The following is an 11,460-nucleotide window of genomic DNA, read 5'->3' as shown; positions in this document are numbered from 1 at the left end:
CCCAGCACTCAATAAATCATCTACATTGACGGAACCATCAAAAACGGACATGACCTGACACTTCAAGGATTTGGGAGTGTGTGTCTAGATAGGTGCGTGTGTTTGTCTATGTGTTTGGGTACGTGTCATGTATTAGACATTGTGTTGCAAACAGTAGTGTCTGACCACAACTGAGGAAAATTTAAACACAATCATAATCAAATCTACTTTGCACGGGGTCTTTGAAATATGTTCCTTATCTTTACTCATAGATCTTCCAGAACAATGATTAGACCTTCAATGGCATTAGTTTTAAACGCTGATGTTTTGAATCAATATTGATGACGCACGTATCAAACGACTCTGGAAATGGATAGGTAGGTCTATGTAGGAGACAGGGGGAAATGGGGGGTGGTTGGAGTGACTCATTTTGTACGCTAGTCGTCATTTGAGGGGCGCACATGCTCCACATAAGCTGCTCATATTGCGGATCTCAGGACTTTCCATCAGGTGCGCGCGTGGCTATCTATTCCACATCACCTCGGAGCCGCACGGCGCGCAGTCAGTTTACAGCGGGTGTCTTCCTTGATTTCGTTGTCTATTGCTCTTTCTTGTTATTTTATGTACTTCCACATACTATGGTTGTTACATAGGCTATTCAACGATCTGTTTCGGGTTATCCATGGGCAAAGTCAGGTGAGTTAACGGCAGACTTATATTTTACGTGACTCATTTTATTTTATTTTGACATAAGATTGACAGTTTGATTAGAGATGTAATTGGGGTTAAACACGTGTATAGAACAGCTTACAATGTAATATGTACATCGATGCGCATTTGGGATATTTAAGATTTAACAAGTAAACGGAAACTGAGTGTTCTGTCAACGTGGACTGCAGACGCTGCGCTATGTGACAATTACGCGCACGGTTAAACTGATGTCTCAAAGACCAATCAAACGTGTGTTTTTTTCTCAACTAAAAAGTTAGAAACATTCTGTTTAAATCAATTTTCCCTCATATATAAAACTAACATTTCAGGCAGTGGGCATCAATCTTTTTTTACAAGTATAATCCAGAAATTGTGTACTGCAGGTTTCCGAGTCTGCATTTTTCCGAGTCTGCTCAAAATGAGTTAAAATTAACATATAAATTAGTCATTTGAATCAATCTACTGCAATGTTACTAAATTCGGCCAAGTTATTAAAGCCAGCTAATGTCAGTGGGTAGCCAGAATGACCCTTTGGTGCTCATTTATTTCAAGCGTGTATTGTGTTATTGGCTTTATCTTCCAGAAAGAAAGGAATTACAGAAATATGTACCTCGAAGCAATGTCTATCTGTCTCAATCCATTCTTAATACACTGACATTGATCTTAAAAAGATATCCTCTAACTGACGCTAAAATAGACTTGTTTAATTAGTGACCAAGAGCTTTTGGTGGGGGAATAGCTTGACAACGATGTGATAATTGCTCATTTAAAATGCACCACTGATTGTGATATAATCATAGACGGAGCGAAGGGCCCCTCCTGAAGGGCCAGCCATGACACGCGCCTCTAACTCTGACTCGGGGATACTCCAACATACTCACAAGACCGTTATCTTCAGACGTGTTTATCACACCATCCTGCAGTGAGAGGACTTGCTGTGAGCTGAACTCAAATGGCTTGTCTTAGAATGGATTCAAGGGGAATATGGCACCTTAGTTCGCATCAGCGTTTGTGCACCTTGTTCTGAACATGTTTTCCACGAGGCATCTCGCTGCAGGCTAGACGAAGACTGGCTCAGTTAGGTGCCATGCCACTGTCAACACATGTTGATGAAAGAAAAACGGCGAATACCCCCCCCCCCCCCCATTACTCACTCATGAGCGGAGTGAGACGCATTTCTCACACCCCCAAAAAAGCCAGGCCTTTTCCAGAACACAAGCCAAGTGCCATTTTGTGTAGCCCACCCTGAGAGTGCACCGTTCCAGCCAGGCAGTGACCCTGTCAGGCCCCAGGAGGGAGAGCTGGGGTCTGAATGGAGGTGACAGCTGTCTACCCCAGCCTCCCCTCCACAACCCCATCCAGGTCCCACTAGGCAGGTCGAACATCCGCTTTGCCACAGCGGAGCAGGGCTCTGTGGGGCACAAAGAGAAAGGTCAACCTGTGGTTAATAATGTGATGGGGGATGGCAGTGTGGAGAAAGCACTGTTCCTTCAACGTGACCCCTGTACTGCCTCCCCATACAGAAGGGATCCACACTTAGCTCTCGTGTTGAGCATCTTTGCGAATGGCCAGAGGCAGAGGCAAACCTCAAAGAGGGGGAGGCTTTGCAGAACCCCCCCGAATGTTTTGTAGATGGACTGTTTGTATGAGAACTCATCTCAGATTAACGTTTAATTTCGTCAGAAATAAAGCTTCTTATCACAACCTACTGTCAAGTCATATCCGTGTCCTTCCATGTTTAGTCATTTTCATGTATAATCTACGTTCACTGGAGAGCATCAGGATAAAAAATACCAGTAATCTGCAGTGACCAGATTGCTCAGATTATTTCACATCTGCCACACAGTTGGAGCCTGTGTTTGCCTAAATTATTGTTTTGAAGTCAAAGGAATATCGGAGGGAGAAATGTTTCCGCATCAAAGCGATAAGTTAACATCACAATAACAGAATCAGGCAAGTCTGAACAGGTAAACAAACAGAGTGAGCGAAAACAGAAATCATTGGATTCATTATGCAAGACCAACAATGTTCGCGGTTCACAGGTTTGATATCAAATGAGGTTGCGCAAAAGGCAGTAAACCTAATGTACACGCCTAATTTAGTCTGCGAACGACTGAGAACGGGACCAACAGTGACGGAATGTGTCCACTGATCCACTACTGACCTCCAACATGTATGCTGTGTCAAGACTATAAATGCTCGGGCTTTCAAATGCCTACAGTGTGATATATTGATTCGTTTTCGTGATTCGCCTAGAAAGATCAAGATTGGCATCGGTCAGAGAGGGATGTGATGGATGGAGTTGAGGGTCAGTACATTTGAAAGATAAGACATGTACAAAATGTCACTCAAATGGAAAACTGACGTCGTTTACATATTGGCTCCGATCCCAGTCTTTGTGTCACCCGGCCTGGCTCAACGTCGGGGTGTCTGATCCACAACGGGATTATCCAGGATGACACAGTTCACAGGTCAACAGCGACGACTGAACCTGTTTTCTTCAACTCACAGTATGGATAATTGATCGCACTAGGAGGGTCATTGATCAGGCAAGGGGAAGGTTTCTCCTTGGCATGCTGTCTTTCCCACATTGATTAGGTCATTGTGATTGATACAGGCGATGCTACGAGTCGCGGAAAACTACCTTGGTTGGAACATTGTTTGATCGTTTCAGGTTCCTATAATTATTCCTAAAAGCGTTTTTGCTCTACTTGGTCACAAACGTGTGTCTTTTAACATTTTTATACTGTATATTTAAGGATAGCACACACATTTTAAGATTTTAGTAAGGAAAGTAAATTCCTTGTTTGTGACCACTTACTTGGCGATTAAACACAACTCTGATTCTGATCCAACGTATTCCTGCTCAGAGCAAAGTGTAACTGTGACTGTGTCTCTTTCCAGAGGGACGTCCTGCTCACAGACAGCCCGGTGCTGCTCCTCCTTCCTCTCCTAGACGTCCACGATGAAGCGGTCTGTGCACACAGCCTCCAGACCTGACACTGACCGGTTCCCTCCCCCAACCTCAAACACAAACAAGGGGCCTGGAGAGAGAGACCTTGTCAGTATTCGCTGCCCACTCTAAGCATGTGGATCCACATGTGGATCTAATTTGCGATTCAACACCCATCAACCGTGTCCTGGTGTTAAGTGGATGAGAAAACTGTCGTTCCCTCAGCAGTGACCACGCATAACCGCTGGTGAGAACGAGGTCACTCCTTCCCAGCGCCGGGTCGTTGTCTGGTTGCATAATAACCTCTGGCCCGGCCTCGTTGACATCCACACGACTGATCGCCCTCCTGTTGCTCTGCGACATTCCTCTTCAAGCACCACGGCCGTATCATTTGGACATATGGGGGCGTATGTATTTTTTTATAGTTTATTTTCTCTGGTGCTCCATCCGACCACTGTAATGGCTCATGAGATAAAGGCGTCATCAGTCAAATTATTCTTTGACATGACAGACCTAATGTGATCATTATGCTAATGGATTTCAGTTGAGTGCTCTGATGTCCTTGTTGAATCGCTGTAAAGCCAGCTGTGTGTTTGGGGCCAGCCTGCCAGTCGACCATCCCTGTACAGGTCCGTGTCGCGGATGAGCGCGGCACAGGAACAGACGCTTCCTGTCGCAGACAGTATGGCACCAGAGCCTCCCGCCCACAACTGCACAGACTGCAGCTCGCCGCTCGCCCCGCCGGTCAGCGTGGTCAAGGCCGTGGCCCTCGGCCTGATCCTGGGCGTCTTCATCCTGTTCGGGGTCGTCGGCAACATCCTGGTCATCCTGTCGGTGGCGTGTCACAGGCACCTCCGCACCGTCACGCACTACTTCATCGTGAACCTGGCGGTGGCCGACCTGCTGCTGAGCTCCACCGTGCTGCCCTTCTCCGCCATCTTGGAGATCCTGGGCCGCTGGGTGTTCGGGCGTCCCTTCTGCGACGTGTGGGCCGCCGTGGACGTGCTGTGCTGCACGGCCTCCATCATGAGCCTCTGCGTGATCTCCGTGGACCGCTACATCGGGGTCAGCTACCCTCTCCGCTACCCGGCCATCGTGACCGAGCGCAGGGCCCTGATCGCCCTCGTGGGCCTCTGGGCGCTGTCCGTTACCATCTCCATCGGCCCGCTGTTCGGCTGGAAGGAGGCGGCGCCGGAGGACGAGACGATCTGCAAGATCACGGAGGAGCCGGCCTACGCCATCTTCTCCGCCGTGGGCTCTTTCTACCTGCCCCTGGCCATCATCCTGGCCATGTACTGCCGCGTGTACGTGGTGGCCCGGCGGGAGAGCCGGGACCTGAGGGAGGGCCGCAAGACGGACAAGTCCGACTCGGAGTGCGTGACGCTGAGGATCCACCGGGGGAACGCGTCGGCCTCGGAGGAGGAGGCGGCGCTGCGGAGGCGCAAGCACTTTGCGCTGCGGCTGCTGAAGTTCTCGCGGGAGAAGAAGGCGGCCAAGACGCTGGGGATCGTGGTGGGCTGCTTCGTGCTCTGCTGGCTGCCCTTCTTCCTGGTGCTGCCCATAGGTGAGTGTCGCCCGTGGGCGGCCATCTTGTCCGAGCCTCCCCTCACAGGCCGTGCACAGGGTTCAGCCCACACGCGTCATGGGAGCTGTTGTGAGTGGCACTGCCATCCTCAGACTGTGTTAATGGAAGAGTATGCAGAAGGTGGCTGACTCCCAAAATAGATATTCATTACAGTGCGGATGTACCGTCATTAATCATACACGTTTCTCTTGAATGATAATAACCACGGGAGCTCAAATTAAAAGAATAAGTTGGCTGTGGCTGTGTAATTGTATTACGTTATCAGAGATGGGGAGCGCGAACAAAATAGCTGGGCGGTAAACGTTAAGTCAATTCATTTACAGTTGGGGGATGTTCCACTGCCCAAAGGCACAACAGCTTGCATGCTCTTGCATATTTCCTTGGTTATTATGTCCTTTCACAGTCGCTATTAATCTCTCTCAAAAACAATTTAAAAGAGTGGAATTACTCATTTATATTTATAATCTATTTAATTTTATAGACACTCATTGATTTCAAATTCACCCAAAGTTTCGAGTGCTTGTGAAATGATTCGATCATGTGTTTAATTAAATCGATTTTTCGAAGGACCATTAAAAGGTTGTAACCGTCTGTGAGAGTCTATTGTGGCTCGTTGAGGAGCTGTAGAAATGGCTCGGCATGGGCAAGATAGCGATCTCATACAGTAGGAGTCATACAGTAGTGCTTCAGACCCACTTATAGAATAGGGCTTCCTTGTCATGCAGTTTGGGTGTCAGTTTTTTGTGGTCTAGCACTTCTCTCTGTCATCCAAGCAAATCAGTATGGCTGAGGGCCGGTCACAGAACACAATGTCAGTCCCCTGCTCGTGTTTCGCACGCACACACACACTCAAACACACACGCGCACAAACTCACAATCTCACTGTGACAACTAGCCTCCCGAGCTCGCGGCAAGTCAAGTGTCTCCTCAGTCTTCCACTCTCTCTGACGCTCTTCTTTCACCCTGAGAACTCTGCCTCTCACTTATCACGAGGGGCCCCTCATCGGCGCCTTCTCAGCCGACCAAGTCACCCGGCCACCCTCTGGGATGATGTCGTTCCTCCCTCCTCAGGGAAAGCCTCGGTGCTCTCTGGGGATGGTTACAAGGCGGTGGAGTGGAGAGGGGGGGTATCACAGGATATGCAGGGGATGGACTCATGGTTTGTTAGTATCATCATTTACTCTATGGAGTGGGAAAGAAAAAACCAAGACAGTTTTCATGAGATTTCTCAAACCCCTCGGGCGGGAGATTTATAACACAGTCTCATGCTTATAAATATAGCAACTGCAACACAGAGATTTTATTTTTTTAAATGATCTTTTCCCTCGCCATGGTTGACTGCCCTCTCTACAAACTCGTGAGGCCATCGAGGACAGCATGTCATATAACAGCCTCCAGTTTGCCGTCAGGATTACCAAGCGATTTTCCAGAGGAGAGTTATTGCGAAGGGCCGTGGGTGGTTGGTTTGGTGTGCCTTGGTCTGTTGGGGCAGACTTTATTTCCTCATAAAGTGCTGTCGGAATTTGATCATGTTGAAAGGGTAAGGAGAGCACTATCGTGGTCTTGGAAGTGAGTTTATTTAAAGACGGGTCTGCTCTTGTTTTCTCCTTGACATTTCAGTCGTGGTTTTCATAGACACACAAGGAGCTTAGCTACTGTCAGCTCACACGATACACTAGCTAGTTCCTCAAGCCATGCCTGCTGTTAGGTGACAAATCCCATTATGCAAACGTAGCACTACTACATATGACATGTGTTACACATGGTGGTTTCGATTTTATGTGAATTAAAAGGTTTTGGTAAAGGTAATCATCCGTCCGAGTTGAGATAAGCGACCGGGTTCAAATCTATAAGGAGGAAAAAGTTTCTTTGTTGCTGTTAATAGATTCATTGGACAAATGTCAGATCTTCCCTCTAGCATCAACATTTTTTTAAAGCAACCACAAAGAGTATTAGAATCAGAATCAGAATGGGATTTATTCGCCATGAAAGTTTTCACAGACAAGGAATTTGCTTTGGCAGGAAGGTGCATACAATAAACATATACCTAAAATTTAAATATGTGGACTATCTATACTAAGGGTACATAAACTAGCAGTACTAAGTGGGATTATAATAGAATTAAATATACAATAAAATAAAATAGAAGTGTTGTGTGTAGCACGTTGGGGGGTGAAAGTGTTGTAATCCACATCCTGTTGGGAGGGGGGGGGGGGGGATTTCCTATCACACTATCCCTTCTTTGTATTCATTTCCACGTCATGCTTCAAAAGCTCCCTGTGAACAGTGCCAACCAAACTGACTCTGCGATAAAGAATTTCACTAGACAGCTCCCCTCCTTTCGTCCCTGGGTGATAGATGATCAATTTCAAGGCCGTCCAAGGCCTCCGCCATTTAATACTTTTAGTGTATGAAACACTGAAGGGGAGAAATCCCCCACTCTAACAGCGACAGCATGGCCCTGCATGTAATGTGCGTGTTAAAGACCTCGCTTAACGGCATGGCTGATATCTCTGCCCCGATGCAACAGTTCATCTTCGAGTCGTGTCGCTGTTCCGATATGGAAATCAGGCAAAACATAAATTGACTCAAGCAACACTAAAGGGAAGTGTTGACAAAGGATGTTGTTCTCTCTGAATGTTAAACTGGCTTTTGTTCAGGCAAGCTCACCGCTCACCTTCAAAAGCATCTGTATTGTTCTGCAAACAGAGGATTGTGTTGTTCTTGTTTCCAAACATGTTTATTGTGTCGAGTCATTCATTTTTCTTTCCTTCTCCTGTCTTTGGCATCTGTAGGATCTATGTTTCCGCAGTACAGACCTTCAGAAACAGTTTTCAAAATCACCTTCTGGCTCGGCTACTTCAACAGCTGCATCAACCCCATCATCTACCCGTGCTCCAACCTGGAGTTTAAGAAGGCCTTCCAGAATGTTCTATGCGTGCACTGTCTGAGAAAACCAGCCAGACCCTCCCATCATCTGAGCCCAGGCCTGGGGCAGAGCCAACCCCAGAATCAACCCCTCACCCTGGGCCTGGACGGCCGAGGTGCCCCCTCTCGGATCAGCCCCTCCTCCTCCCTGGGACTCTCCCGGACGCCGTCCTCCAGAGACGGCCGGGAGTGGAGGGTGTTCTCGGAGAGTTCGGCGGCTCCTGGGGTGGAGAGCGGCCGGGCCAAGGTGGCCAAACTCTGCAATAGGAGTCTACAGAAAACCTGCTGTTGTATCAGCGGCAGGCCTGGCTCCCGTAGGTCCGGACCTCCACAGCCCTCCATGCACAGGACCCTGCCCGTCATTAAGATACATCAGCTCTCTCTGTGTGAGAACGGAGATGCGGTGTGACTTCCGTTCAATTCAATTCTCTTTATTAATCCCCAAGGAAATAGCAGAATCTCAAAGGAAATTCATACCTACGATCTCTGTCTCCATACTAATGATACGCCGCTGTTAAAGAGACATTAGGAGGACGTTCATGCAGTGCTGAGCCCTTTTGAGGAGGGAGAAAGAAACTAACAATGGATGCTGGAACTGATTGACGAAAATTCTCTGAGTTATCTTCAGAAATCTATTCTGAGCTGTGGCACAATGTGAAATAAATGTCTGGAACATTTTTTGCTTTTGTCCGTCAAAGCTAGATGTTTTCAGGCTGGTTTCATTTTGTTTAAATCCGTAAACCCTTTGTGAAGATTGTGATATTGTCCTACAGTTTACTGTCTAAAGGTAATGTTAATCCAATGTCCATTGTACTTGACCATTTTAACAGTTAATAATTATATGTGGATTTAAATATTCCAGAAAATGTGTTGGGGTTGTGAAGGCATTCCCTGAGCAGGGCCAAATTTGTATTATGTCATTTTTTGTACATTTTATATTTCAGAAGAGTATAAGAATATATTGATACTGTATGTCAAGGCTGGGTATACTTGGGTAGGTGTGTTTCCTCTGATCTGCTGACAACCATCTTACCAAATATTTTCCTTGTGTCCTTATCATGTACAGTAAGTTGTCTTCCTATTGTGAGAATTGTGCCTGTGATGAAGTGGTTCTCCCCAAGAAGTCTGAGGACAGGCACAATGTCCACACCACCAGTCCACAGTTAAACCCCAGGAGGAGAGCGACCCTCCATGTCAAAGATTCCAATAAAGCGTATGAGATATTCTCAGCTTGAGGGCTTGTGGAATTCTCCTTTCCCACAGTTCCGAGTTCCAAACACATCCACCATACACAGGATTCAGTGGAATTCTGAGAAACTGTCATGTGACGTGGTCTGTGGCTTGTGAACTTCCTGCTTGGAGCCTGAGCCATTATATCCACAAGAAGACAGTGTGACAGGAACCATCACACTGGGTCTGAGATATTCTCATTTCCGGGGATTCTTTTTTTGGATCGCACCACAAGCCCTGTCGCACACAAACAAGACAAATTTCAGTAGGGGCATGACACTCTCAGCGTTTCCGCTGTTTACGGTGAGGCAGTGGAAAGACCAGCCAGCACGATGGGGCAAACATTGATTGATTTTCTTGAGGTAATTTAGTCTGGGGTGTTACAATGCACTCCCTCCGAGTGATACTGAGGGGTTTGATGTTGTGGTCTTCCCAAAGCCAAAGATCTGTCCTACCATGGAGATATGTATCTCAGCCAAGTGGAATAGATTAAGAAATGGGGACAGAAATAGTCCAGCCAGCAGACTGTCCCCATTGACTTTGTCTGTACTGTGACTCACTGTCTCAGTGATGACGTTGTCAGGGAGCAGTGGTCGTCAAGCCACAGATGGATTTAGTGATCTCATCCTTTATCTCCCTTTCCATCTATATCTCTTTCTGTCTCCATCTCTCTCTCTCTCTTTCTCTCTCTCTCTCTCTCTCTCTCTCTCTCTCTCTCTCTCTCTCTCTCTCTCTCTCTCTCTCTCTCTCTCTCTCTCTCCCTCTCTATTGCTCTCTCTCTCTCATTCTAAAACATGAAGCGGCATGTATAAACGTGTGCTCAAGCTTAAGCTTATTTTCTCAAAAGTAATTGGGAAAGGGCTTACATGTTAAAGTCTGTGCTTGACACAGGGGTGACACGTGAATACACATTCATGGGAACACACAAGACTAAACAGACATCTTTTTTTTCATTCATTCTTTCTCTCGTTTGAAATTCCAAGACAGGAGGCGCCAAACGCACGTCTTGACTGCACCTAACCTCCACCGACCTCGAAAAACCTGAAAGATATTGGAATCAAACTCCAAAGCCATTCCCTCACCCTGAATGACAGTTGATCTGCTGTTAAACAAGCCCCCCAGTAGATAATATCGAACGGGGATAGGAAAGACAAATCAATCTTTGATTGTCAGATTTGGTAAGGAGGTAATAGGGAGCAGTGACCAGAATGAAATGTAATAGGCAATGGTTCGTATCAACAGCTTGCAAAGATAAACACTGATGACTCAACATGCTCATTTCCATGATTCCCCAGGTAGCTTCTCTTCTGGAAAGTCTTAATTATTTATTTTTTGTGAAGGCTCTCTCGCTTGAGTGGGCGGTCTTATTGACCCTCTACCCTCTCTTTTCCAGTGCTATCAATTTGTGTGCCCTTATGCAAGTAGATGCTACGCTTAATTGGACAACTGTTTAAATATCAATGCCATAGTGCCTCCTTCCAGAACAATTTGGAGGGGGAGGGGGGAGGCAGGCGGTAATTAAAAACCAGCCATGCTGAGTAGCGAAACACAAGCCCATAATCTCTGCCCTCCCTGTTGTTTACAGATGCTGTCAGTGAATGTCGTGAACATGACTTGCTACAGGGGTTTCTTAAAAAACGATTCAGAACCCTCAACCCAATCCTTCCACACCCCCCCCCCCAAAAAAAAATCTGAAACAGGGGAAAATTCAAAAGATAAAAGTAGTTCCTGTGTACGTTTCTACATCATCATGAGAAGGCGTTCATTCAATGACGGTTACCGTGACAAAACAAGGCAGAGATAAATAACTTTGTTCAATTTTTATTGTTTGAAACCACTGAAGTCAACACACAAGGTACATAACTGGATGCCATCAGGAGTTAATCTAGAGGGCTAACAAACAAAAGTCAACCATTACGTAACCGAGGGGCAACAGCAGAGCTTTTACACCATCCAACACTAGGGAACTGCCTCGGCTGAGGCACACGGACTCGTTAGTGAACCTCCACCTGAAGAGGCGAGGAGGAGGGAATTCTGTACAGTAACACGGTGGAGTCTGTAGAGGACTGGGTGG

General features: G+C 46.7%; 1 protein-coding gene across 1 annotated transcript; it reads left to right on the top strand.

The window, feature by feature from the left end:
• The first annotated feature begins 533 nt into the window (after window positions 1-533).
• Window positions 534-9,302, top strand: adra1aa (adrenoceptor alpha 1Aa). The gene is made up of 3 exons (XM_062451477.1): window positions 534-675; window positions 3,595-5,207; window positions 8,024-9,302. Exons 2-3 carry the CDS (start codon window positions 4,286-4,288, stop codon window positions 8,563-8,565), a joined length of 1,464 nt encoding a protein of 487 aa, XP_062307461.1. The 5' UTR covers window positions 534-675; window positions 3,595-4,285; the 3' UTR covers window positions 8,566-9,302.
• The last annotated feature ends 2,158 nt before the right edge of the window (window positions 9,303-11,460 follow it).

The sequence above is a fragment of the Osmerus eperlanus genome, chromosome 25, assembly GCF_963692335.1.
Source record: "Osmerus eperlanus chromosome 25, fOsmEpe2.1, whole genome shotgun sequence".
NCBI classification, from domain to species: Eukaryota; Metazoa; Chordata; class Actinopteri; order Osmeriformes; family Osmeridae; genus Osmerus; species Osmerus eperlanus.
The sequence above is the reverse complement of the archived record's forward strand: the minus strand, read 5'-3'. Positions and strand labels throughout refer to the sequence as shown.

Bases quoted from the DNA above. Each gene is read 5' to 3' on its own strand.
- adra1aa (XM_062451477.1), top strand. From the start codon at position 4,286: ATGAGCGCGGCACAGGAACAGACGCTTCCTGTCGCAGACAGTATGGCA. The intron at 5,208-8,023 runs GTGAGTGTCGCC...TGGCATCTGTAG, and splicing joins CTTCCTGGTGCTGCCCATAG to GATCTATGTTTCCGCAGTAC.